The sequence below is a fragment of the Durio zibethinus genome, chromosome 6 (assembly GCF_047325235.1).
Source record: "Durio zibethinus cultivar Kanyao isolate XHJ-2024 chromosome 6, ASM4732523v1, whole genome shotgun sequence".
Lineage (NCBI taxonomy): Eukaryota > Viridiplantae > Streptophyta > Magnoliopsida > Malvales > Malvaceae > Durio > Durio zibethinus.
This window is the reverse complement of record NC_143167.1, coordinates 4,613,483-4,640,730: the sequence shown is the minus strand read 5'-3', so window position 1 is coordinate 4,640,730 and position 27,248 is coordinate 4,613,483. Positions and strand designations below refer to the sequence as shown.

The window sequence follows — 27,248 nt, the reverse complement described above, 5'->3', positions numbered from 1 at the left end:
TATCACCGTATAATATTTTAAATTATCAAATCTATATAATAATAGATTATAGAAAATGATAACCTTACACCCTCTGTGGCAATTCTCCCAAAGATTGGGCAGGTCTCCTGGATTTGTGAATCGATGGAGACGAACATCGATCTTAGCTACTTCCATTCTCAATGAATGTTGTACCACCAAGCTATAAAAGTCCAAATTTGATGTTTTGCCTTTCCTTTGGATTTATATATGATATGTTGTCTTTTATATATATATATTCATGGTGCGCCAAAATTCATGCATTTTCTCTAGCTATTATTTTCATTGCTGGTATATATATCATATTCTACCATATATGTGTATAGAGTATAATATACAGTAAAGTGATGCGGCAACCACAATCCGTTTGTTTCTGAAAATGTTAGTATTCATGAAAATACAGTTTACATTACCAGAGGTAAACATTATCTTTACCAGGGCTGTATCTCTCGATTCTGTGTGTGAATAATCTCTTATTTTCAACTTTTTATAGCGCTTACCAAATTTGCTACAGGTTTTGTACAGCTTAACCAAGGGGTTTAAGAAAGGAAAAAAACTAGGGAAAATATAGTATGTATGTGTTCTCTGTACCATGTAAATCAACATAGAAGGAACAGAATTAATTTTCCAATTCCAAGGATGAAAGCTTTTCAACCAAAAGAATTGAAAACAATTGGGGGCAAATTTTGGCTTTAAGGTCAACAACGTTTTATATTATTCTAAGACGTTGTGGTTTCCTTGGCGTGTGGAGCTCAACCTGATGAGCAGACGAAAATTAAGAATAGCCACCCTCACATAATATAATATAATATCATATCATATTAGAAGAAATTGTTTATAAAATATGCAGAGAGCCTGTGAAATTGTGATGGAATTTGGTTTCACGTCGTAGTTGCTTGAAAGGTTCGCATCTTTGTTTGTTCTTTATAAAACACTCCATTAAATTTCTTCAATTACCCAAAAAAGAAAAAAAGAAGAAAAAAGTAATTAATTATTTTTGCCCATATGATTTTGAATTACAGTAACTTTTCTTCCTAACAACACCCACTTGTTTCATCTTAATTCATCAAAAAGAGATCAATGACTGATTGTTTCAATCATAAAGAAAAATTCGAAAATATTTTCATTTTTATTTTTTTTCTTATTTATTCCATAAATATATTATTTAATTATGATTATGATTTTTAGTTGTAATATTTAGAGTACTGTAACTTAAAAAATAGGAACTGGAGCAAGTATTGGACCACTTAATCAAGTTGAATAATTAAAATAATTAAATATAATGACAGGCCAGATTAGGTTCAAAAGTGATAGAATACAATAGTAATAGTTCTGAATTCTGACTGATGTTACATTTATTAGGCGTTGACCACTCCAACAAGCAAATTCAATTGCTTATGAGCATTCCTAGATCTAATTAATATATTGATTTCCATTTTTAATTTGTTGGTAAATCGCTAACAAAGGAATGGAAACATCACATGGGCTTAATGCACAAGTTGACGCGCGCAAGTGTGTGAGCCGGTTTTTATTTAGTGAATCCAAATACAACAGTTGGCCTTAATTGGACAGTTTTTGAGTTGTTATTCATAAAATGGTGATCCAAATAAGTTAAACGAGGGCTACAAAGTTATGTGTTCCCAGTATCCATTGGGCCAAAGCGAAAGAACTCTCTTATTTCCTAAACGAAGAGAAATGTTGAGCAACATTTACCCCCAATTTAATTAGGCTTCCTACAATTCTTCCTGATCTCACCACGTGACCCAGTGAGCGGCTTAATGTCTCCCATCTTTATCATTGCAGCAACAAAGTCAGAATTGAATGCCGTCGTACTGCTGCTGTATTTTTTAATCAACGAATCAGTGGATCCGCCGTTGAAAAGTACTTGGTCTGAAGGGAGGAGTCCCTGTTTCTTTTAAGAGGTTCTGGAAGTATTTTTTGCCAAAAACATTACGAGTTTGAACGTCTAGAGGTGCTAGATTGTCGTCTCCGGAGCCACTGGTACTATGGCAGTTGCTTTGCCTAGTCTCTGCGAATGATCTATCAATGTTCGTCTCATTGTATATGCGATTTCTGAAAACTGTGCACCTTGCCTTCGCAATCGTATGGGCCCCTAACAACATAAAGCCATTTTTTTTTGTAATTAAAGCTATTTTGCAAATGAACTAACATATTTTCAGAGGCGTGCAATAGCAGTGATCGATGAAATTTTATACCGGATAATGCAACCATGTCCTTGGCAGAAAGACCTTGGAACTCTGAATGAATAGACGAGAGTGCTTAGATTAGAAGTAGGAGGAGGGATGAAACTACCATTATTGGCAGCAGTAAAGTTGGCTGTCTTTGAATCCCGTCTTCCTAGTTTAACCTTCCAGTCTGGTCCTCCAAGCTGTAGCATAAATAATTGGATTTTTTAAGCGAATCAAAAATTTTCTACTGGGGGGGTATAGCCAATTTTCAACGATTAGGTAAGTAATACGATTCAAAGACAGTTCAATCAATCGAAGGGGTTGGACCGTTCATTTACTTACAATGACAACAGAGTCTCGAGCTGCAATGGCTAAGATATCAGCACTGGAAACAATACCGGGGCAAACTTTCTCCACCTTGGACTTAATGTCATCAACGACATCGAATGCTCTGACCGAATTATTATTGGGAGCAGCAGTTTTCTCCCCAATGAAAGAAGTATCATCTAGAAGTATGGACCCGTCACAGCCCTACCATCAAACATCAAATAGTAACCACACATGCATGAATCCATACAATTCAAGATTTCTTTTTTCATCTCTTGGTTAAATCTTTTGTAAACAAGTGAATGAAGGACCCTTGTGCCCTTATATTTGGTACTTAAATCATCACCAATACGCATTGTTTGATGAGCCCAATTCACATACAGAAAAATAGAATTCAAAATATGAAAAAGGATCAACTTACAAAATTAAAATTTTTTATACCCTTTTTTAACTTTTGCTTTTTGTAAATCCAAAAAAAAAATAAAGACAAATAAAAATAAAAATAATTTAATTTAATTTCATCCTTTATATCTATTAAACTTAATAGTTAAAAAAATATGTAAAATTAAAGAGCAATTTTCACTGTATAAATTGATCCATGCTCTCAAAATATATATCTAGTATATATGCACCTCACTCTAAGTCAATATCCTTTAATTATACTAGCTAGTTAAGTTAAACTAGTGCAAGTATTAAGAAGAATATTTTCTTTTGTAATTAGAAAGAAGTGAAAATTTTATTTGTAGCTTAGGAACAAAAAAAAAAAAAAAGAATTGGACTGATGGCATATTTATAGTAATCAAACATTAATTAACGACCTTAATCTTTAATTTAGAATAATTATATGGACTTGATATAAAATACTACATATATGCATATATTCATATTCACATCATTAAACCAAAAAAAACCTGAACCTAACCTAAGTTGCCATATAAATGGAGAATAAGGGCAGAAATAAGATATCAACATAAATAAACTGCATGTTATTTCACGCAGGAATAATGATCTAAAGTAAAAGAAAGAAGAATAAGGGCAGGCATGCAGCAGCTAGTGTCAGCGTACATTGAAATTTTGTTACGGTATAGCATTGGCATGCAGTCTCAATATATATATATATATATATATATATATATGGAAAAATAAATATGACTGCAGGCCGGAGCTAATTAATTTTCTATATAGAAAGAGACAGAGGCATGCAAGAGAAAATTATACATTGACAAAACAGTCATGAAAGAACAAGTGGACGAAAGAAGCGCCCATTCGGGGCTCTTTTGACACTGCGGACTTAACTACAGACTCGACGGCGTAGAAGACTTTTTGGACATGATTTAGAATAGAAAATTTTGGTGAGGTAATGAGCGGAAGCGCTCTTCATCACGTAAAGCACAAGAACCAACATGACAACGATAGTAGAAGAACTAGAGCAAGAAGCAGCCATATTTTTCTGAATGTTTGACGAAATCAGCAGAGGAAAAAAAAAAGCACTGTAGATGAGGACTCAGTTGAGAACATATACTATACTGGTGGCACTAAGGTTAATATACAAGGTAAAACTGGGCAAGGAACCTAATCTTTGAAACCAATTCATGCACATGACTTGGTATATCCAAGTGGTCCTGAATTAAGGACATGGGTCAGCAATTAATTAAGACCTTGACTATATAATAGTGATTGAGAATGATACACAAGGCATGTATATGTTTGAATATTTCGTTTTGTATTAAGATGAGAGAGTTTCAACAGAGTAATTCCGATCTAATACCCCTGCATTACTTTTAATTTAGATGAATACATATAGTTCATCAAAATCATATATATTGATAGATGGTTTTAGGTCTAAAAAAGCTATCAAACATTGATTAGGAGCGGTGGTGGACGTCGAAATTTCAAAGGTAGGTGGTCCATAAGTACGGTATGGCAGGATTAGACCAGGAAACAACCGAGAGCTTGCTAGAACTATTGAAAATGATTATGCAACAGCTAATCCTTATGCTTTGCAATAAAGGTGGATGCTTCGTTAACTAGTTTAGATTTTTTTTTTTCTCTTCCTCCATGGTTTTGAGTTAAGTAAACATCTCATGAAGAGCTAGGTTAAGAAATAAATGGACTAATTAATCTCCTTCCACTGTCCTCTTCTCTCCTTATGTTGATCTTATGCGCTAATTTGTTTAGTAAAAAGGAGGTTCCAACTTAAAAATAAAAGAATAGGTTATAGGTGCTTGATAAAAAAAAATTGTTCATTTGGTAATAAAATGAAACTCTCTTCATTTGTCATGTTGTTGTAGTAACATTTTAACTTTGTCAACAAACGTATGATCCATTCAAAGTTGGCACTTGAAACATTCAATTTAAAACAATACCAGTGATTTTTTTTGTTTAACAATGGTTGATTATAAGCATTACCATGTCTATACAGATTATCAATATTTTGAAGTTAAAATGTTTATTGACCATAGTCCCAGTTCTGCCTCAAATTACCGGTGACCATCTCAAACATAGGGAGTTAATGGGCCTATATAACCCCTCCCCTCCCCCCCCCCCCCAAAAGAAAAAAAGGGAACAATTATCCATTAATTTGCATAAAAATAACAACCAGCCCTACACAGCATATTACACAAGATTGTCCCTTTGGGAACTCAATATGAAATCATCCTCCGAGTCTTTTTTTTTCGGGGGATTTAATTATCAGGAATAGCTAGTACAGTTTTTCATTGTTACTGCCCTACTACGATATAAGAAAACGAATCGGCTAGTCGTCAATTATTGGACCAAAGCAAAAGAACACTTTCATTTCCAAACCAAAGAGATTAAATAATTATCTCCAGCAATTAATTAGGCCTCCTGCAATTCTTCCTGATTTCACCGCTGGATCCGGTGAGTGGCGTAATATCTCCCATCTTTATCATTGCAGTAACAAAGTCGGAATAGAATGTCTTGATATTGCTACTGTATGTTTTAACCAATGAATCGGTGGATCCACCATTGAAGAGTATTTGGTCTGAGTGGAGCAGACCCTTTTTGTTTAACAGGTTTTGGAAGTATTTTGAGTCAAAAGAATTTGGGGTTCCGACGTCTAGAGGTGCAAGATTGTTGTCCCCTGAGCCACTGGTTCTTGGGCAGCTACTTCGCCTTGCCTTTGCAAATGAACTATCAATGTTTGTCTCATTGTATATGCGATCTCTGAAAATTAAGCACCTTGCCTTCCCAATTGTGTGAGCTCCTGTCACATCACCATCAAGCAATTTAACTTAGAAACAAAGCTCCAAACAGAAAAAATAACAAGATCAGAGTCAGATATTAATTGAAGTGTAGGACAAAATTTTATACCAGATAATGCAACCATGTCCTTGGCAGAAAGACCTCGCGCTTGGAATCTATTGATGAGTTGGCTAAGGGTAGAACTAGGAGGTGGGATGACACCACTATTGGCAGCAGAAAAGCTGGCGGTTTTTGAATCCCTTCTTCCGAGTTTAACATCCCAGTTGGGCCCTCCTAGCTGCAACAATCAAATTCAAACTTTTCCTGTGAATATCATTCTTTGCGGGTACGACAGATTTTCTATGATTAGGTGATGACTAATATAATAAAACAAGTGAATGTAGGTTGGACTCTTCATTCAATTGCTTACAATAACAACAGAGTCCCGAGCTGCAATGGCTAAGATATCAGCACAGGAAACTACACCAGGACATACTTTCTCCACCTTGGCCTTAATTTCATCAACAACATTAAATCCTCTCACGGAATTATTGTTGGGACCTGCAGTTTTCTCCCCTCTGAAAGAAGAAGTGTCATCTAGGAGTATTGACCCATCACAGCCCTGTCATTAAACATGAGATACATACTTAATAGCCATATGAATAAATACAAATGCTAAGACATTTCCTTAGTCATTCACTTGCTATGCAATCCTTTCCATTTTTGAGTGAATGTTTCAATATTGATCCATGCTTAATCTTAATAATTAATGTGCCATGGCATTTCATGATACATCAGTTTTTATAGTTGTAGGGTCCAGGAAAGGAATTTCGTTTAGGTCCACAGGAAGATATTCATTTTTATTAGAGGAAACATGACTGGCAGCCAATGTTTATTAAAAAAGTGAAATCAATTTAAATCAAGTGTGTCAACTAACTTAATTTGTTGGATAAAGTTTTATATATTACTATAACTAAAATATAAACGGGGTTTGTAACCAAATTATGCCTATGGATTAAACTTTTGACTTGATAAAAGTGTAGGGTTGATAAAAAAAAATAAGATGCATACCTTTCAACCTACATGAAACTCCACTATTAAATTGAAAAAAGAAATAAAGTTGTACTGAAGTCCAGTTGACCAAGAACAGGGAGTACGTAGGCAAGTAACAAAATTAGTGTCTTATCATGAAAAGAATGCAGGTTGAATGTGTACGACCACCATTTATGTAAGAAATGTGATACAGACAATAGGGTGTATATATGTGTATAAAGAACAGGGCTTAAGCAAGAAGTTCGAGAGAGAAACAGAGGAAATTACATTGACAAAACAGTCGTGGAAGAACAAGCGGACGAGAGAAGCACCCATGCGGCGCTCTTTTGACACTGCAGATTGAACTACAGACTCAACCGTAGAGAAGACCTTTGGACAGGATTTAGAGTAGAAATTTGTTGAGAGATGAGCAGAAGTACTGCTCCCCATGATGATCAAAAGCACAAGAACAAACATGACAACGATACTTAATGAAGAAGAAGCAGCCATTCTCAGAAGTGATCAAATATAAATATATTATATTTCACAAATTAAAGTAGAAGAAGATAAAAAGTTCAGAAGTGTACTATGGTTTTTAGATCATTAGCCATTAGGGGTTATATATAGGCCAAAAATACTGGCGTCTGGCAACTTGACAACGGCTGGTCACCTAATCTTTGAGACCAAGGCATGCATGACTTTGGCACTTCCATGTCTAGAAATTAAGGACAGGGCCAGAAATTAAGACCTTGAATAATTGATAAGAAATAGTAATAAGATACATAAAGCATATGCCCCAAGTTACTAATTCATGACATGAACTCATCAACGAGTTGGTGTGATGAGTATCGAATTTTCAAACTCATTGGGGTCCATTATTCCTAAACGCCTTTAAATTTTGGCTTTTGTTGAAGACGCCATGCAAGATTAGACAAGAAAACTACCTAGAGGGGATTGATTGACTATTCAAAAAGCTGTCAGCCGATCCATGTGTATTAATTTTGTGTTTATCTCTTCCACTTGCACCGAGAGTTGATGTTACAAGTGCTGCAAAACGTAAATCTGATAGCTTTTAGAAATTGAATCTGTTAATTAACGGATTTTGCTATTGATTATGAAAGGTTAAACAGTAATTTGCTGGCTCAATCAGATGGCCAAATTTACCTTTTGGCAAGAAGGATTAATTATTAATAATATAATCCTACTGTTTTACTACTATTGCTACTTCCCATTTCTATACATTCAGCTTACCAAACTAAAACCTACCTACTCAAATGAGTTTGACGAACAACACTTTCTCAGTAATTTAACCAGACTGAAAAAGGACCAAAGAGACTCATCTCATCACAATTAGGAATTAATCATGATATCAAAAACCAGACTGCACGTACTTAAATTCATGTAAGCCTAGAAGATTTGAAAAATGAAATTAAAACTTAATTATTTGTTTGTCATGTGGATTTATTATCATACTGATCAAGAGTGTGTTAGTCTTTCAACGCTGATGAAATTATACTAGAATAGTCTAAAACTCTAATCTCCAATTACTTCAGCTTTTTTGTCTATTCTCTCTTAATGCGAGATTGTGATAAAATAAAAGAAGAACATCATTGATTGATTTGATTTGAGTCGTTTGAGACTGGTTTATATATATCAAGCATTGAATTTGATTGATTCTCTATCTATCTTTTTATCTATCTATTTATACCATCTCTTTACTACCAACTTTTTTTTCTGTTTTTGAGTCAAATTCTATTGGCACAGCACGTAAGCTTTTAATTTACTGTTGCTGGGATAACATTTCAAAAGGAAATAATAGTTCTTTTTTTTGGTTTCTTCTTCTTTTTCTACACGTGGATTGAGAGATATGACAAAATCCTAACTAATTTGAACGTGTATATGCCCGACAAATTCTTAATGCAAGTTAAAATCTTACCGATATATATGATTTGAATTTCAGTAAAAGTTCTTTGGACAAAGCTTATATAAAATTTTATAGGTGAAAGTTATAAAAATTTTTATTAAAAATTAGTAAATAAAAATTTTAATAAATAATTTAAACTGATAAATTTGATAAAATTTGATATGAATATTAATAATATGAAAAAAATTTATTAAAATATTAGTTATAATTTAAATTGAATTCATACTTATTTAATAATAAAAATTTTAACAATATTTTTATAAAAATATTTATTTAATAAATATATCAAAATTTATTAATTTTTTTTAATTTTACGCGTTTGATCTATATGATGAGATTTTTTAATCTTTAAATTTTGATTTTTGATTTTAATTTTTATTTACTCATTTCTAATAAAAAATTTCAAAAATTTTAGCTATAAAATTTAATATATGTCTTTTTCAAGTTCCGTAACTAGGCTAATATATCTCGGATATTTCTTTCATGGCTGCCTTGCGTGCCGGCCTCGCGCGCTTTAATTACCTGGGAAAATCTAATTAAACCCTGAGGGTTGCAGGGAAAAATTCAAATTGAAATTGTCTATTTCAGATGTTATTTGTGAATACTTGACTTTAACCAAGTGTTAATTTCTATCATGCATCCTTATAGTATTCACCAATATAATGTTTCTGCCAAAATGAAAATCAATAAAAAGGAGAATCCTACTTCTCTCTCTATCTATTACTTTTTCATTCTTTTAAAACTTTTAATGATTAGCTGTGTGAAAGCGATCTACTAACTAATTTATATCTAGTTTTTTCCCAAGGTGAAGTTAGTATGGTTGTGTATACCATAAAATAGCGACACTGACCTCAAGTTTGAGAAAAGATGTCTGCTTAAGATTCAAAGGTACAACTTCTTAAGTTATGACTAATTACAGTGAGAATGGTGTAAAGAAATGGAAAATCAAATCCATGCCATATGGTCCACATTTGATATCTATCCACCGTCTCTTTCGGAATAGCTTGCAGGCAGTAGTATCACTCGAACTGGATAAGAATCATGACTTTTCCGTAAGCAAAGAAGCCATTTTCCTGTTAACATGTTGGACATTTGAGCAAAAAATATACTGTTTTTGGTTGAATATGTGAAAAGGATGAGTAGTCTTTAATTACATTAACAAGGGAAAAGCTACCTTCTTTTTTCTGCTATATATATTTACCTTATATTCAGCTTCCTATGCTTGACTCGAATGGTAGGGTGGGTACTCTGCACACATTAAGTGAAGATTTTAAATTTGAATCTTGGTTTTTTTCTTCTTATTATATTAATTAACAAAGAAAAATTTTGATATTTTTTGCTTCCAAATTGGTTTGATGGTTGAAAACGTACCTTATTAAAGTAAAAAGTATGGGCTTGAGCTTGGACTGGTTCTGCAGGATCCTTTGAAGGACCAAATATGGTGAAGGTTTAATGAAGTCCAATCTTCTATGCCAGCCAGAGCCCAATTTGGTGAAGTTCCCACTTAAAGCCATTTAGACAAAACAAACTGCAAAAGCAACTCAAGCTGCAAAAACCCAAGAGAAGCAAACTCAGTAACAAAAGAAATTGAGAAAGCAATGTACTCATCGCCGCTCCCCCAGGCGCGTGGGCGCGTGTTATACTCTTGCGAGATGGACAAATCCCAAGCTGGCTCAGGAGACCTTGAATCTTGTCTGCTCCAAATCTACCACCATCATCACCAAAAATCCCTCAAGCTCCGGGGTCACGCCGGTCGGTTCTTTTATCACTTCCTTACCCACAAAATTAAGAAGTAAATAACTTGTTGATTGTAATTAATTAGTTAAGGGGTTTTATTGGAGCAGAGAAAGCGAAGAAAGATGCGATCGAGAAGGCGGGGAGAGTGTCGGATTTGTTGGTGGACGCTGTGAATGGAGGCGTACAAGAGTCCTTTATAAACGAGAAGCGGATAGAGGTGGAGATTCGAGCATTGGCTGCTACCATTGGTCGTTTCATGAAACAGACCGATCAATGGCTCGCTGCTTCTCACGCTGTTAATAGCGCTGTTAAGGTTAATCGGAATCTCCTGTCCCAGCTCTTCTCTGATTGCCTCTTACCCTGTTTCCCTTTCTCTCATCTGCTAAATTATGATGATTTTGTAGTGTATTTGAATTATCCCTTACCCTTTAATTAGTACCAGTTTACTAGTAAATATTTCACCCTAGTGCTTGCCTGTGGTGTCTGGTTTGTCAATTATCATGGTTTTGGATGAGAAAAACATCATTAGTTGAAAATGGCAAATTTTCATGGTGGTTGTAGGAAATTGGAGACTTTGAGAACTGGATGAAGAGCATGGATTTTGATTGTAAGAGCATCAACGCAGCAATCGGCAACATCCACCAACAATGACATACTAGTGATTACAATGTGATTTTATGAATTCCTGCCATTTATTCGAAGTCACTATCAATCAAATTCAAATATGGTAAAATCAAAGATGCATTGCATTGCCTACCATCTCTACTGCTATTGCTAGTGCTGCCTCAAATGTCACAACACCCCTACTTCATTTCCCCAGTCATAGATCATAGTATAGTTACTATATTCCCCACTTGTATTGGCAACTAGCTTTTGTAATATTCCTCCATTTTTGTAATAGTTGAAGAGTTTTCATTAATGCAATCTTCATATTTACTTTTGTCAAGTTGATCCCCTTTTATCCAAAAACCATTCTCTTCTTTTTCAGTACTCTTTCCTAGATTCAATAAAATAAAAAATATATATAATTAGGGTTATGTATTTATGCTTAATGTTTAATATTCAAGTCAAGTTGGAGTTAATGATTAAATCTAGTTCTTCTATCTTTATTCTTCCTTGAGCCATTCTGTGGGGTGAGATTACCTAATTCTAGTAGCTTCATGCTTTGGGACTTATGTTTTGGGTCTTTTGAAATAGGATGCAAATGAGGACAATCAGCCTATCAGTGGCTGAGATATAAAAAGGTTCTTCTGAGTTTTATTAATGGGGAAGGGAAGGAAGAACATTAGTATTTGCTAATCGCCAAAAACTCACTGCATGTTATAATTGAGCCTCTTCTGAATCTTCCAAACTGAAATAATGAGATGTTCATCAAGGCCTGAGCATTTGAGTGTAGAAAAAACAAAAGAGAAGGATTAAAGGATGGTTAGGACATTGGAGTAATTTGCTTTTAATAATTCAATTATTATAGGAGGGCTAAGTAATTGGAAATGTACTAATATTAGAGAGGGGCCAAACATTTTTAAATTACAATCTCAACCTTGATAAGTCAGACAGCAATGGATGGTTAAACAATACGGCACCATATGAAAACAGTTGGGCAGGGCAGCCCACAAATTTAAACTAGCATTAATCAAGTTCAAGCCCCCACAATTGACTTCTACTTGTCCGTCCCCCTTCTTAATTTAGAAGTTAATTAATTACACAAATTATATGACAAACAAGTTTTGAGTTGGATAAACTTGAAGAAAAAAATCTAGTTTTGTAAATAAATTCCAGCCTGAAATTTCAATGTAGGAGCATAAGATAAAAAAAAAAAAAAAAAAAAAAAAAACTTGTAAAAGAAATTATTTCTATCCACCGTTGCGTTTGCCAAACTAATTAAAGTGTAGATCCCAACAAAATGAAACAGGTCATTTGCAAATTGCAATGCACATAATTACGCAGCTCAACCTACATAATAAAAAGTTATTAAAAAAAAAGTATGTTTGAGTACAAAATTAATACTTATAATAATAATTTTGAGTAATTAAAAATTCAATAGCAATTTTTTTTTTTAAATAAAATGTATAATTTTACTTTTACACGCATATTGAACTACAACCATATAAAAATGGTAGTGAATTTCAATTTTTATTCATTCTTAATTATCATTTGTTTTTTACTAAATAATATTTGGCATTGTTATCGATATTTATCTTGTTAATATTTCACATTGAGATCTTTTAAAAATATCTAAAATATAATACAGTAACATGATTTAAAATTTTAATGAAAATTATATATAAATTTAATAAAAATATATATTTTATGTTTTTTTGTGTCAACAAAAATACATAAATTAATTATCAAATTTAAAAATACTGTTCCTTTTTAATTCCTGCATAAATTATAGCAAATCAAGAAACCAAGTGCATTTACGAATTATTAATGAATGGCTTCAAATTTCTCCCTATAAATGGACATGGTAAATTGAGTTACGGCCAGGCCAGAAGTATCTCAGACAAAGTTGAATTAAGCAGCATGGCTGGTTTTAACTTTCTCTTGGTATGTAACTTGGCAGCAATTGTTGCTACCCTTGTCCCTAAACATGCACAAGCACAACTCAGTCCCAATTTCTACGATCAGCTGTGCCCCGCTGCATTACCGACCATCAGAGACGTCACCAGCCAGGCCGTTCTACAACAGCCACGCATAGCACCAGCACTGCTCCGTTTGCACTTCCATGACTGCTTTGTCCAAGTACGTACTGTCCAAAACCATTGCAAGTCGTCAACAGTTAATTGTAATTTAATTAAATCATGCAAATCAATCCCTCCATCTAGCTTATTACATCAACAACAAAAAAAAAAAAACCTAACAAATTTTATTTTATGGATTAATTGAAAGTAATATTTCCTAATATTATATATATATATATATATATATATATAGACACACACATATTTAATTCTGAAATTGGTGTAGGGCTGTGATGGATCGATTCTCCTGGATGACACCCCCGGCTTCACTGGTGAAAAAACAGCCTTACCCAACTTGAATTCTGTCAGGGGTTTTGATGTAGTTGACCGTATCAAAACAGCAGTTAATGCTGCTTGCGGAGGCAATGTTGTCTCATGCGCCGATATCTTAGCTGTTGCAGCTCGTGATTCCGTTAACCTTGTAAGCCCTAAATTTGATCAATTCAATGCTCACCAAATGTCATATATTATATAAATAGACACACGTCTCTAACTGGCTGATCTTTCTTCTCGTGTTTATATATATTCGCTATACAGCTGGGGGGTCCTAACTACACAGTTTTATTGGGGCGAAGAGATGCAAGAAATGCAAGCAGGGATGAGGCAAATAGCAGGCTTCCTCCCCCGTTTTTCAATTTCACTCAGCTTCTTGCCAACTTCGAATCCCAGGGTTTAGACGGAAAGGACTTGATTGTCCTGTCCGGCGCCCACACCATGGGATATGCTAGGTGCACCACCTTCCGTGGCAGGATTTACAACGATTCCAACATAGATCCCAACTTTGCTGACTTACGAAAGCAGACTTGCCCAATGAGTGGAGGAGATAACAATACAGCGCCACTTGATGTTGCAACTCCAATACGATTTGATACACAGTACTTCAGGGGTTTGCTACAATTTAAGGGCCTCCTCCACTCTGATCAAGAGCTCTTTACTGGGAATGGTGCTGCTGGTGATGCCCTCGTGCGATACTACAGTAGTAATACTGAGGCCTTCTTTGCGGATTTTGGCGCTTCCATGATTAAGACGGGTAATCTGCGTCCTCTTACCGGCGCTAATGGAGAAATCCGGCAGAACTGCAGGAGAGTTAATTAAAACCAAGACATTATCATCATAGTTTAATAATTTAAGAGAATAATATTCTCTTGGTCTCAAAATGATTATCATAATTGATTTTCATGAAATTTAAAAAAAAAATTTTATTTTAATATATTTAATATTAAAATTTAAATTTTTTTATAAAATTAAAATTTCATGATTTTTAATGTTAAAAAGTAAAAAAAATCATAAAAATAATTTTAAAATATGAAAAGTAGGAGTTTTAAATGTTAAAAAAAAATAAATATGATATCATTTTGAGACATCTCAAAAAAAAAAAAAAAAAAGATGAACAAAAGAAATGGGATGGAGAGAGTAATACGCATATGTTATGTGATACTAATGACCTTCCTTAAGAATTCCCAATTGTAATTCCAGCCAATAATCGGTCACTTGAGTTATAGCTCCTTAAGTGATGATTAAATAAGATACTGTTTAAAATTATTGAAAATTAATAAAGTTATTTTTAGTTTAAATAAATTAGTTCTTGTTTAATAAATCATGTACTAATTTTTAATATATATATATATAACCAATAAGAGAATTTTTAATAATGTATTTCTTTTTAATAAATTAGCAACAAAATATTAACCAAAAATTTTCTCACTAGCTCTTGAAAATATTAAAAAAAAAAAAAAAAACTAGGAGTGAAGATAATCTCAATTGATTTTTTTCAATGAAAATTTTGAGTTTTTTAATTACTAAAATTTTAGTTAATTATAAATATAAATTAGTCTCATGCATCATCTTTTTCAAATTATAATATCATTAATTTTAATAATAAAATATATTATACAAATTAACGAAATTACTTCAATTATTAATTTCAATATGATATTAAAAATAAAATAACTAAAAAAAGTAGTGAAAGCCAAAAGATAAGCCGTCGATCTTAGAAAATGCATGAAAGAATTTTAATTTAAAAATCAACCACCAATAGACCAAAAAGATATGAGTGTAGTGAGGAAAATTCCATGAAGAGATGGTGACATTAGTGTATAAAAAAAGAGATCGATTAATTTGTGCTTGACGTCGAGGTTAGGGTTGGAAGACTAGGAGAGAGGAGGGTGAATCATGAGGGGCAAGAAGGGGAAGGAGAAAGAAGGTTGGTCGATTGCCTATTAGAATCGAATCCAGAAGTAGAGAAATTACAAAGCTACCACGCTTCCAATATTCCTACGCTCCAACCAAATAGTTACGACTATTTTAATACTGTAATCTACAATAATCATCTTCCAATAAATCATTTCTAATTTAAAATTATGTCTGATTCATTAATATATAAAATTTACTTTTATAAATGATAAATTTTTTTATTATTGGATAATTATAAGATTATAATAAAAAAATTATAAATAAAATGCACACAAATACTGGTTAGGCACTTCTTCGGAACTGTTCTTGTTTTATTAATATTTGTTGGAGTGGTTGGCAACTTTAAGGCCATATATTGTCCTCATATAACATTGAACAAAAGTGAAAATGAAAAAGAACAAATGAGAAATTACAACCCATCAATTATACTAGTAATATAGAGTTATAGGCCAACTTGCTTTAGATCAGTTCACTTTCCTGCAATTAGTGCGAATTTGCCCGTTGTTTCCTGTCAAGGGACTAAGGTTCCCCATTTTCACCATGGCATCAGCAAAATCAGTAGAAAATGTGATGGGGTTGTCGCTGTATGTAGTGACCTGAGAGTCCATGGAGCCCCCATTGAAGAGTTGTTGGTCTGAATGAAGTAGGCCCTTTTTATTAATCAAATTCTTGAAATAAGCATTGTCGAAAATTACTGGAGTAGTAGCATCTAGCGGAGAAAGGTTGTCACCGCCGCCTGTGCTTGGACAGTTTGATTGAATTGATTTTGCAAACGTTGAATCTATATTTGTCTCGTTGTAGATCCTATTTCGAAAAAGTAAACACCTCGCTTGGCCTGTGGTATGAGCTCCTGGTTTTCAAAGTAAATTTCCAAACATAACAATAGTTTCTAATTAGAACATTTGAAAAATCTAGACTTAAATTTGGATCAGCTCATGGTCAATCATTGTAATCAGAGTCTTGTCACATTTCTTTATAATTTTGAGAATTGGAGAAGTTTTACCTGAGAGAGCAACCATTTCTTTTGCAGTGAAACCTTTATTGGAGAACACGGATATAAGTTCATCTAGGTTCATTAGTGGGGAAGCAAGGTCGGTATTTGCATTGCTGAAGCTTGCTGTGGTCGAGTCTCTTCTGCCTAATTGAACTGTCCAACTTGGCCCGCCTAACTGGTGAAAATAAAACACACCATAAATAAATTAGATGAAGTAGTGTCTAGTGGCGTTAGCTATTAGAAAATACTCGATTTTGGGATCCATTAATTATGATTAATTATTAGTAATTATATTCATAGAACAAACTACTTCTGTTTATGTCTCTGGGCTTTCCCTTTTAACTTACAGCAGCGACGGAATCTCGGGCAGTGACAGCCAGAATATCTGCACAAGAAACAACACCAGGGCAGATATTCTCCACTTGAGTTTTAATAGCATCGATCACTTCAAAGCCTCTTAGTGAATTTGCATTTGGGGCTGCACTCTTCTCCCCGGTAAAATTTGTACTGTTATTATCGTCCAGTAGTACAGAAGCATCACAACCCTGTTTCAACACACAAATTCAGCATAAAACAACAACTAAAATTAGAATTTAGAGCAATAGTAGTTGTAATTTCGAAATGATAGTACTCCTTTCTGCTTCTACATGCATGCATACTTTCTTCAGGCTCTGATCTTTTTTTTTTATATATATATACTAAGAATTGAATCAATCTCAAGTCAATCTTTTTATCATCAGACTTTGATTTTGTAACCCCTATGTTTTTAAATAATATAGTGTCTATATATCCAACAAATTATAAATATCAACATGCTTATAGTTAAAATGTGTGCATGAGATGACAAGAAAGAAAAGGAGGGAGAACATGCATTAACAAAACAGTCATGGAAATGGAGACGGAGCAAAGAAGCTCCCATGCGAGACTCCTTGCCCACTGCACCGTATACTGCAGCTCTAATAATAGAGAGAGCTCTCGGGCATGTTTTTGCATAGTAATTGGATGATAATTGTGCAGTGCACGACCCAAACAAGATTAAAATCACAAAGAACCAGAAGCTAAAATAATGCGACTGAAACGCCATGACAACTAAGAAAGGAGAGATAAGAACTCAAAAACCAATTGAGTAATAGCAGAGAGCTTTTGTGTTTCTGTATGATAGTGTTTGGTACGCAAAGCTGAATATATAGAGATGCACTTTTCTGGAATGTCAAACGTTGTACCATCCAACGTCAAAAGTAGTTCTAAATATAATACTACTAGTAAACGAGAGACAGCACGGAAAGTGCTAATTAACAGTGGAAATCCCACTTCTTCGATCAGAATCCATTTCTGAAAAGCAGCTAAAAAATGTGTAGTTTCCATAGCTATAAATCAAACTTTGAAAAGTCCAAAATCAGTTAAAATTAATGATACAATTATATATATATATATGCATATAATCAACATTCATACCTGTCGATAAAATATTAAATTTTTTTAATGATAAGATGCCTCAAATATATATATATATATATATATATATATGTATGTATTAATCATATATGCATGTATAATCTATATAATTTTGTACTAAAAATATTAGACTTTAATTAGGCGATGAGTAAGCCTAATCATCCGCACATATGTTGACGGATGCAAAATAGAAGTTGACAAAAGTTGTGAAGGCATACACAAAATGCAATATCAGAAAAAGCAACACTAGTAATAATTATATCTCTCTTCTGTTTTCTCTTATCTGCATTGACTGATGTTTGCAAATATTTTTCCCTTCTTGGTTGCTGTTAAAATGAACGTTATTGGACATTAAAAGTTGGTGAGTGTGTGAACAAAATGGGTCATCAGGAATCTATGAATAGAAGAAGTCAATTAGTAACGCAGAGGGTGATGTTATGAGTTAGTTAAAAAATTTTATAATGGGATGTTTTGCAAATGCCCCAAACTTCAGAATCTTCCGCAGCTTGGCCTCCCCTAATCTTTGACTGACTGGAAGGGTCTTGTTTTGTCAAAATATAACAACAATCAATTGAAGGAAAAGAAAGACACAAGTCCAAAATATTCAATTTAAAGAGGGATAGTATCATGATGCCCTAATTCTTATAATGTCCCTAGATTCTAGGTTTGTATTTTGACAATTGATTACTAATATTAGGTATTTTGACAAATGATGATCTGTATGTTCTGTTTCTTTGAATTACATCCATAAAAAACAGAAAGAAAAGGAGAAATTATTGTGAAAGGGATTGGTTAGTGCATTAATTGTCTAACATAATAACATTCTTTAATTAATGAGTGAAAAAGGAAAGAAGTGTTATCTTATTATCTAATTTTTAATAAATAATTATATATATATATATATGAGAGGAATCAATTTATATTACTGTAAAATTAAAAAGTTTTATATTTTTTTAATCATTAATTTTTATAAATTAAAAAAAAATGAAAGTCAAGTGAAAAAGAAAATTAATTAATTTTATCTTTTGAATTTATTAAAATAAATTATAAAAAAAATTTAAAATTTTTAATAAAAGTTAACTTCTCCTCATATATATATGTCAACAATACAAAATATTTAAAAACTATTCAAAAAATTTAAAATTTAACTTAATTCGTTAATATAATCATTTTAAAATGTGATATTCAGTAATTATAAAATTTAAAATTTAATATTTATAACTTTTATTAATATTCAGATTATGATTTTTTTTTAAATTAATAAAATCGACTTTTGATGGCTTTGTTTGTCTGCTATATTCTAAGGGTCCGTTTAAATTGCATCTCACCCTCAATGGCGGGGAGATTGTAATAAAGAAATGTGCAAATACCACTGCAGCCAAATGGTGCATTTAAAAATTTGTCAGTCATATATTTTTGGTTCAGTTGATGACTGGTCAGTGAGTTTTTTTTTTTTTAATATATTTTTAATTTTATAATTATAAAAAATCTTTACATTTTTTATTTTGATTTTTTTATTTAACAATTATAAAATAATTTTCTTAATTAATATAACAAACAAAATTTATCATTTAATAATAAGTAGTTTTATAAATTTTATATAATAAATAAAATTTATAAATATTAAATAATTTAACATTTTTATCATATACAACTTTTAATTTAATATCTTTGATAATTTTTTTTATTACAATTTATATCATGATCATTGTTATTTTTACATATAAATATATATTTTATCATTAATTTTAATTTTATTGTAATGATAACAAATTTCACTTATGTCACTATCACTATCACTCTTTTGAAGAATCAATTTCAATGCCTATTCAATGGAGCTTAAGCCTTATTTGGAATCAAACGAAGCTGTAGTGAGCCATGATTGAAGGGTTCAATCGCGCCATTCCAGTTTTTGGAATACTAAAACGGGGCATGATGAGACAATTTAATCGTACTGAATCTCCAGTCACAGACTGGACTCACGAAGTCCAGTGAACTATCGTATGTCTCAAATGCAGTTTTTTGTCACTTTTATTCTTTTCTTTGTTTTATTTTTTCAAAGCTTGGATTTTTTTCCATTTTATTTTACTTTTAAAATTTTTTCACTTAATTGTTTTTAAATAATTTATTTTTTGACAAGATTAAATAATTAAATTTTAATTATTTATTAAATAATTATTATTTGAAATAAAAATAATTTAATAATTTTGTTAATTTTATAAATATTAAATAATTTAAAATTTTCTTTATATATAATTTTTAATATGATATTTTTAATGTCATTTTATCTTCTTACTATAATTTATTTCATTTGTATTCAAATATTTATTTTATCACTGATTTTAATTTTATTACGATAATAATAAATTTTACTTTCATCATTGTTATTAATTTTATCGAAATTAATTTTAGTGCCTGTTCAAATGTCTTAAGGTACAGTGGATATTCCACTTGCTATCGTTGAAACTTACACTATCAAATCGATCCATGCCGTAAATCAAAGGTCAGATGGATGATTTTTTATATCTACTCGTATCAATTTAAAGGAAACTAAACCCAAGTGATGCAGTGGCAGTTGTAAGAAACTTTCCAACAAAATTTTTGAGGGAAGTCGAATGTAGCGTTTGACAACAAATTTTACAAACAAGAAAAAAGTGATAAAGTACATAACTCTACCAGAGTAAATTAAATCAAAATTACAAGCTTGATGCTCCTAAATTTCACAAGATATTCAACCATGTAATCAGAAAATAATCATACACAAAGACCTAGAAATATTTAAGAAAATAAGTACAAGTGTGTGAAGTACTCCTACACATTAAAAACTGGAAAATAAAAAACTTTTATATCTTCTTGTTTGGGAAATACCTTGCTCCCCATGCAGTACAAATAATTAGTAGTGAGGAAAAAACAGAGCAAAGAAGAAAGCAATAGTACTACCATTGCTATTCAAGATCAAACACCTTATCACTAATGGCAATCCTACATTATACTACTACTCGTCTTTCTCCATTCAACTTTCGAAAGATAAAGGGCCTTCAAAAATGAGCTTCCCAAACAGGCTCAACAACACAATTTCGGTAAACATTCAAAACACAAACTTTTCTTCCTCTGCTCCACCTGATAGTACTCCATCTCCCATCTCTTGCACAGCTGCTGCCACTGAATCACTTATGTCAAGCAGATATTGCAACCGGGACAATTTTTCGGGAGCAGGACTACTTTTTGCATATATACCAAAAAGATCAGCTAGCTCCTCTGGCACCTCCCATGATAATGGCTCTGAAGGCAAAGCCTTGTCACAAGCTAGCAAGTCATTAAGTGAGGAAACCTGCAAAACAAGTAATAAAGCGCTTAGAACCTGGGCATTAATTGACCAAATTATGAATATAAGTATGTTGACAACAAATATTATTGGATTATATGAAACCGGGCTTCAAGGTCCCTTACCACTCCCTGACGATTTCTCTGCCTTAGCAGTGCCACAGCTTGAATAAGTGAATTGGACAATCTAGTCCGTGCAAGATCATGAACAACACCTTTTGCCTTCTGAGAATTAACCTTGAGATCTGCTGGGATTTTCTCATAGACTTCTTCTTCATCAAACTCCCCAGTGCCTGATGAGAAAATCTCATCTACAGTTTTCTTGAAGAGGTTTTCTCGCAAGCTCTCTGAGATCATATTGTCTAAATCAACACCTGCTTCCTTGAGTTCCCTTATCTGCTTAATATTGAGTCTTCCTCGACCAATGGCTCTTTCAATGGCAGCCGCAATTTTGGTAGTTGTTATACTCTTTATTATTTTTTGCGCATATGGTCCAGGCAAGCCAACATTCTCCTGCAGCTCATTGAGCTGCTCAACCCTAGCCTTTGTTAACTGCCCATCAGCTAAAATCACCTCAGCTTGTTGCCTAAAAGCCTGCTCTGCCAAACTCCGACGGACTTCCACTGTCTCCTCAGTCGTCAAACCAAGGATCCCACCAAGCTGATTTAGTAGAACATAGTCTGAATCATCCCTTTCAGAGGTTATCTGAGCACCGAAAGCAATCGTGCTGACTTCTCCTGTCAGACAATATAGCAAGTATATTCTATAGAGGTCCATACGGTCTCTTTTGGAGAGGTCATCTTTGAGAGTTATCTCTGTTTGGCCTGGCTTGCGCATCTTTGCAATAAGTTCCTTGTCAGGTCTTTTTTTCCTAAGTGTCTGAAGGGATTCCCTTTCATCATCCTCATCAAGTTGTTTTAGTTCCTCTTTAACAGGCTCTTCTGATGGAGTATCAGAAGTTTCTCCTTTAATGTCTGCCACCAATTCTGTGACAACCAAGGTGTTAAAGGCAATCATCTTCTTCAGTTCTTTTGCAGACTCTGTACGATTCTTAGCTGATCGAGACCGTTTGACATAAGTCAAGAAAACCTTAATGACCTGAGCACATACATGGAGATGATTTCAAGCAGAGAGAAAGATGTTAAACCTGAAACTGAAATTTAACCAAACAAAATAACCATTAACACAAAACAATCACAGTGTGTACTCACAGCCTTGCTGACAGTAGACATAGCTGCTTCTCTTGTTAATCGCAAACCATGTGCAGCTTTCCTCACAGCTTTCCTAATGTCAGCATCAAAGCCATCAACACCAGATGAAATAGCATCTACCACAGCCTGAAACGATAATTTATAATTAAAAGAAGAAAAAGGGATCAACAATAAGACACAGCTAACCGAATCTTTTGGTTCCAATAATCCATGTAAGAATTTTCATTTTTCCCAGTTTACCATATCAACATGACAGTCTCATAAAGACTCCAAACTTTTTACAGATGTGCTGAATGCCACAAATAATTCCAGTTTTCATTGAACCTCGAGGATTTTAGATCCTTGTTAAAGTGCAGCAGATGATATGCTAGTGCAATACTAAGTCGGTGCATGTATTTACTCCATTTTCAAGTGGTGGAACATAACAGCAAAGAAAGCTGTTCAAGCCAAATTTTGAGTAATTATAATTAATACAAAGACCAAGGAGAAACTATTTTACCTTCTCAAACAAACTGCCACAGATATCTGAGTGAGCTGCATCAACAGTTTGCTGAGGAATGCAGAGCATGACTCGTACCCTCAGCAATGCAGAAATATCATTATCATCCAGCTCACCATCAGCAACACATTGTTGGAGCTTTTTCCGGTAGATTTCTTGAAACAAAATAGACAGATCAGACACTCCAAAAAATTGGTTAAGGTTGAAACCAGAAAAACAATATCCTAATAGGGTAGACAAAAAGTCTCAGTTTTTTCTTTTTCCCAACCCTGCTTCTAATACCTTCATGGATCTCACTAGCCTTTTGTGGATCGAAGTGCAGTTCTTCGCAAAGATTTTGGAGGAAGGCAGCCTTGCTATCTGCCATCTCTAGATCACCACTCTGAAAAGCCTCTGAAAGTCGTTTCTGGTATACTTTCGAAGTAACATCAAGTATGATAGATTCTGATTCTTTATTACCCAAACCAAGTATGTTCCTCAGTTGGTTCAATGCAGTAAGCTAAAAATTGCACAGAAAACAAAAGAAACAAGCATTAGACAACTACAAGACAATGTGTTGTGAATTACAAAGATAATGCATCAAAACCAAGTAAACTAAGACAAAGAACAGAGAAAAAGAATGCAGAAAGAAATGGTTTTACATTGATGAAACTAGTTCTCCCAGTTACTATTGAGCAAACAATGAGACTCTAATCAGCCAGTTTATCCACTAATAATTTTAAAGGTTCCATGCAGTCACAATGCAAAAGTTGAGTCAACAAAGGAGACACTGGATTGAGTTCCCCTAATATTAGCAGTTATATAGAGTGCAATGAGAGCAGCTCCTAAATTGGATGCAATTAGGTTAATCGCAAGGTGGTAATAGAGAAGATGAAAGGGAGGCAACCAGATCAATAGCAGTACAATAAACAAATATTCTATAGGCAGATGTTCATGGTACTTTACTTCCATATTCTATAAAAAATGAGAAGCAAATATTTCAGAGTAATATCCTTAATATTTTAAACTTTGTAAGAACCTTCATGTTTTTCAGCTAAGTAACAATAAATCAGAAAGAGGAAGTTACAAAAGCAACATCCTTACTAGTCCACTATAGTAAAAAGAAAAGCTTCTAGAGTTCTCACATGAACAAACATAGAAAGAACAATACCAGTCACAAGCAGTTACTACCTAACTCATGACATAACTACGAAAGTTTACTGTTCAAGCCTCCTTCACACCTCTATCCCAGAAAGAACCTACTTGACATTTTTGCCATAACATAATATATGTCTTTCAATTATTTGAGGTTAAGAGCATTCACTTTTCTTCCATTAACAACCTTAATTGGAGATAAACAAAACTACACTGACTGTATTTTGTAAGAATTTTTCTCCAGGAGTGATAATGTTTCTGCCAATAGGAACAATTTAAAACAAAAATTAGACATAATGCTTTAGCAAAGGTGACAACTACCATTTATCCAAAAAAAGTGCCAACTGCTTTAAGAAAGGGATTGGCTGATGTCACTGGACCTCCATCACGACCAACAGAAACAAATTGAACAGGAATATAGAAAGAAATTCAATTACCTTATTCTTTACCTTGCGACCACCAGATAAAGAATCTGTTACATAAGCTCTGTAAAGAAGCTTCAAGTCATCCATCTTTCTGTCACTATCATACTCACCACCTACACCAATCATAATTAATGCTAATTAGTTTTGGTTGGGATGATCAAACCTCAGTTATCATAAATATTAAAGCATAGCTATTAAACAGGACTCAATCATCAATAAAACTAGGTAAAAAACCAGGGTTACCCACCCAGTATTAAACAAAGACAGGCAGAATTTCAACTAATTGACTCAAATTTATTATATTCTTAGGTAGTCAAAAATTTCAGCACTATTGACAATGTCTAGTAGCCATGCAAAAGATCAAAGGACCAGGAAGCATACCAACAAGAGAGACAGGACCAAGCCCACGGGCAAAACGATTGACATCTGGATGGTTACTAAAAGAGACAAGCAAATCATTGAAAGCTAGTATCTTATCAAGCTCTTCCACAGCTTGCTTGACTCCCCCACTGAAAAAACCTTATTTCATTAGTTGAGCAAATGGTAAAATGCAAAAATTTTAAATATGTTATGGTAAGGACAAAATATTGATAACCAGAAGCTAATGCACGAATACATGAATGCTTTTGAACATCATCACTAAGGAAAATTCCCTAATGCAAAAATAATAAGCTGCAAAAGAGTCTAGGTATAGATAATCATACACTGGTCTTGCCCTAGATTTAAGTATGTTGACTGCCACAGAAATGTTTTCCTCGATCAGCTTTCTTTTGTGCCCCATCAACAGATCTTTAGCAAGCTACAAATACAAGAACTATCATATTAAGAAACTATTACTAAACAATTACACCAATGCCAAAAATTGTGAAAAATATACCTCATCAGAAAGTTTGTACTTAAGTTGTGCTTCTCTAAGGGAGACAAGCAGTTCCACATCAACATCTGAAAACAAATATTTCAACCTCCATTAACATTAAAGGCATTATTTGGCAGGTTCAAATATATTGCATAAGGCCAGAACATTAATCATTCTAGCAGCTCAGTTTCTAAAATGGTCTATGATACAAAGGCAGAAGGAACATGCATGTATTACCTCTTCCAACTGAACTTAACTTGGAAGCATACAACCGCATCGCATTGTCACGGATAGCAATCTCAACCTAGAAATGTAAATATTATATATTCACTTATTATCAGGTTTAATGAAAAAGTCAAAAGCAGAGCAATATAATTAAATTCATACGGTGAGTATAATAAATCACTAGCAACAAAATCTGACAAAATAATCATGGATAACTACCTGTGCATCAGTGACTTTAAAAACACGCTTCCAAGGCAAAAGGAAAGTTGATGCATCTCCAAAAACTAAAGTTGAAACATAAATCAGCTTCTGAAATGCCTGCACTGAGAGACATTCATAATGGTCAAGCTCCATATGCGAATTACATCCTCCTCGGTTCCCAATTCTTTTTGTTACAAACTTGCATAATCACAAGTGACTTACCTGCCGCTGCTCTAAATCACCATCAGGGTCTCCAGTCTCAAGCCTTTGCCTAAAGATTCGCCTACCAATCTGGCAACCCATATCAAGTAAACCATTTTTAAGAAATATACATTAAACTCAAACATATATGGGTAAAGGGAACAACATAAGAGAGTACCTCCATATGCATGGAAGCTGCATCAGGGTCATCAATGCCTAATGCATTTTTGAAGCTGATTATGGTTTCAACTTCATCGCCTCTAAGATCTTCATTTCCGGAGGGAAGGACAGAAGATACAAACCTAAATAGAACATTTAAGAATAAAAACTAGACTATAAACATCAAAGACTCAGAACCAAGCCTTGCAATGAGATTCTTTCTCCAAGTAAGAAGAAAACTGATTAAATCGTATTTAACTTACCGACAGTATAGATCACAAAGCTCCACGTTAAATGCCTCATCCTGCTTGCTCACTCCGTATCTGAATTATTTTATTAACATTGAAAAAAACTTGCATAAATGTTCCCAATAAAATGAATAAAAACGAAAGCCTGAATGTTTTCAAGTTAATCACATAAAAAAGACTTACTTTTTGGCAATATTTTCAATATCTTCTCTCTTGATGGCCTCGGGGCCATCGCGGGCGGCTACATAATTATGCAAACTAACAGCCGCAACTTCTGGAACAGCGGCGTTCAAAGCATAGGCAGCAGCACCACCAGCTGCGCCGAGAATGGCTGCGCCACCCAAAGCAGCATTCCGGTTCCCACCAAAGCGGAGGCCAAGGCCGTATCCAGCAGCTAGAGCACCAGCGAGGATGACAGCAGAAGTGGCTAGTCTGAGGGGCGGAGACAATTTCTCAACCAAGGGTTGGATGCCAGTAAGCTCCTTTGGGCCTTCAAATATGGTAGTCGATTCTGATGAGGACGTGGGGGGAGGGGATTGTTCATGGGTGGAGTGGGTGTTGCGGGGGAAGGAGACCCTGACACGGCGTCGTCGAGAGGGGAGGGACTTAGGGGTGAAAGGGAAGGATAGGAGAGGGCGAGGGTGAGAGGAAGAAGGGACAGTGAGAAGAGAGGGATTCATTGGCTCCCCTCGACGGATTTAGGGTTGGAATGGGTGTAGGGCTGGGGTAGGCTTATAGGGTTTAACGAAAAGGAGGCACAAGAAAGAAGAAGGGATAGGGAGAAGCGAAGCATAGATAGAGTTTCTACCACGGACAGACAAATGCAACAAACAAAACTTCAAAAAAAAAAAAAAAAAAAAAAATTATAGGCAACTGCTAGGTTAAACGACACCGTTTCACCATAACTGCATCAAAAATAAAAAAAATAAAGGACCATAGGAGAAAAAATAA

The 27,248-nt window shown here is 33.8% G+C and overlaps 5 protein-coding genes, 1 long non-coding RNA gene and 1 pseudogene across 8 annotated transcripts; 2 read left to right on the top strand and 5 right to left on the bottom strand.

Annotated features, from left to right (window-relative positions):
* Positions 1-1,724: 1,724 nt before the first annotated feature.
* LOC111285633 (peroxidase 4-like) lies at positions 1,725-4,016 on the bottom strand (annotated as a pseudogene). Its single transcript, XR_016343310.1, has 4 exons — positions 3,753-4,016; positions 2,550-2,738; positions 2,235-2,407; positions 1,725-2,131 (listed from the first exon to the last, which is right to left on the bottom strand). The product of XR_016343310.1 is annotated as a peroxidase 4-like (transcript).
* A 1,079-nt stretch (positions 4,017-5,095) lies between these two features.
* On the bottom strand, positions 5,096-7,366 carry LOC111285069 (peroxidase 4-like). The gene is made up of 4 exons (XM_022874300.2): positions 7,059-7,366; positions 6,169-6,360; positions 5,868-6,036; positions 5,096-5,760 (listed from the first exon to the last, which is right to left on the bottom strand). Exons 1-4 carry the CDS (start codon positions 7,278-7,280, stop codon positions 5,369-5,371), a joined length of 975 nt encoding a protein of 324 aa, XP_022730035.2. The 5' UTR covers positions 7,281-7,366; the 3' UTR covers positions 5,096-5,368.
* Positions 7,367-9,645: 2,279 nt separating this feature from the next.
* On the bottom strand, positions 9,646-10,206 carry LOC111285411 (uncharacterized). Its single transcript, XR_002689726.2, has 3 exons — positions 10,066-10,206; positions 9,896-9,942; positions 9,646-9,767 (listed from the first exon to the last, which is right to left on the bottom strand). It is a non-coding gene; the product is annotated as an uncharacterized LOC111285411 (long non-coding RNA).
* A 1-nt stretch (position 10,207) lies between these two features.
* Positions 10,208-11,377, top strand: BLOS1 (GCN5L1 family protein). The gene is made up of 3 exons (XM_022874860.2): positions 10,208-10,446; positions 10,539-10,744; positions 10,993-11,377. Exons 1-3 carry the CDS (start codon positions 10,293-10,295, stop codon positions 11,080-11,082), a joined length of 450 nt encoding a protein of 149 aa, XP_022730595.2. The 5' UTR covers positions 10,208-10,292; the 3' UTR covers positions 11,083-11,377.
* Positions 11,378-12,850: 1,473 nt separating this feature from the next.
* On the top strand, positions 12,851-14,319 carry LOC111285653 (peroxidase RIP1-like). The gene is made up of 3 exons (XM_022875206.2): positions 12,851-13,173; positions 13,399-13,593; positions 13,710-14,319. Exons 1-3 carry the CDS (start codon positions 12,862-12,864, stop codon positions 14,265-14,267), a joined length of 1,065 nt encoding a protein of 354 aa, XP_022730941.2. The 5' UTR covers positions 12,851-12,861; the 3' UTR covers positions 14,268-14,319.
* A 1,336-nt stretch (positions 14,320-15,655) lies between these two features.
* On the bottom strand, positions 15,656-17,528 carry LOC111284571 (cationic peroxidase 1-like). The gene is made up of 4 exons (XM_022873273.2): positions 17,231-17,528; positions 16,707-16,904; positions 16,369-16,534; positions 15,656-16,215 (listed from the first exon to the last, which is right to left on the bottom strand). Exons 1-4 carry the CDS (start codon positions 17,441-17,443, stop codon positions 15,830-15,832), a joined length of 963 nt encoding a protein of 320 aa, XP_022729008.1. The 5' UTR covers positions 17,444-17,528; the 3' UTR covers positions 15,656-15,829.
* A 3,104-nt stretch (positions 17,529-20,632) lies between these two features.
* On the bottom strand, positions 20,633-27,056 carry TIC110 (translocon at the inner envelope membrane of chloroplasts 110). Of its 2 annotated transcripts, none has more exons than XM_022873271.2 (15): positions 26,481-27,056; positions 26,313-26,372; positions 26,069-26,192; positions 25,912-25,980; positions 25,708-25,806; positions 25,501-25,567; positions 25,285-25,349; positions 25,112-25,206; positions 24,789-24,916; positions 24,420-24,520; positions 23,131-23,347; positions 22,849-23,003; positions 22,350-22,475; positions 21,265-22,236; positions 20,633-21,145 (listed from the first exon to the last, which is right to left on the bottom strand). In XM_022873271.2, the coding sequence occupies exons 1-15, from the start codon at positions 26,975-26,977 to the stop codon at positions 20,903-20,905; spliced, it is 3,018 nt and encodes a 1,005-aa protein (XP_022729006.2). In that variant the 5' UTR covers positions 26,978-27,056; the 3' UTR covers positions 20,633-20,902. The 2 variants fall into 2 exon arrangements, with proteins under 2 accessions (XP_022729006.2, XP_022729007.2); XM_022873272.2 differs by having other exon boundaries at positions 24,432-24,520.
* Positions 27,057-27,248: the final 192 nt, after the last annotated feature.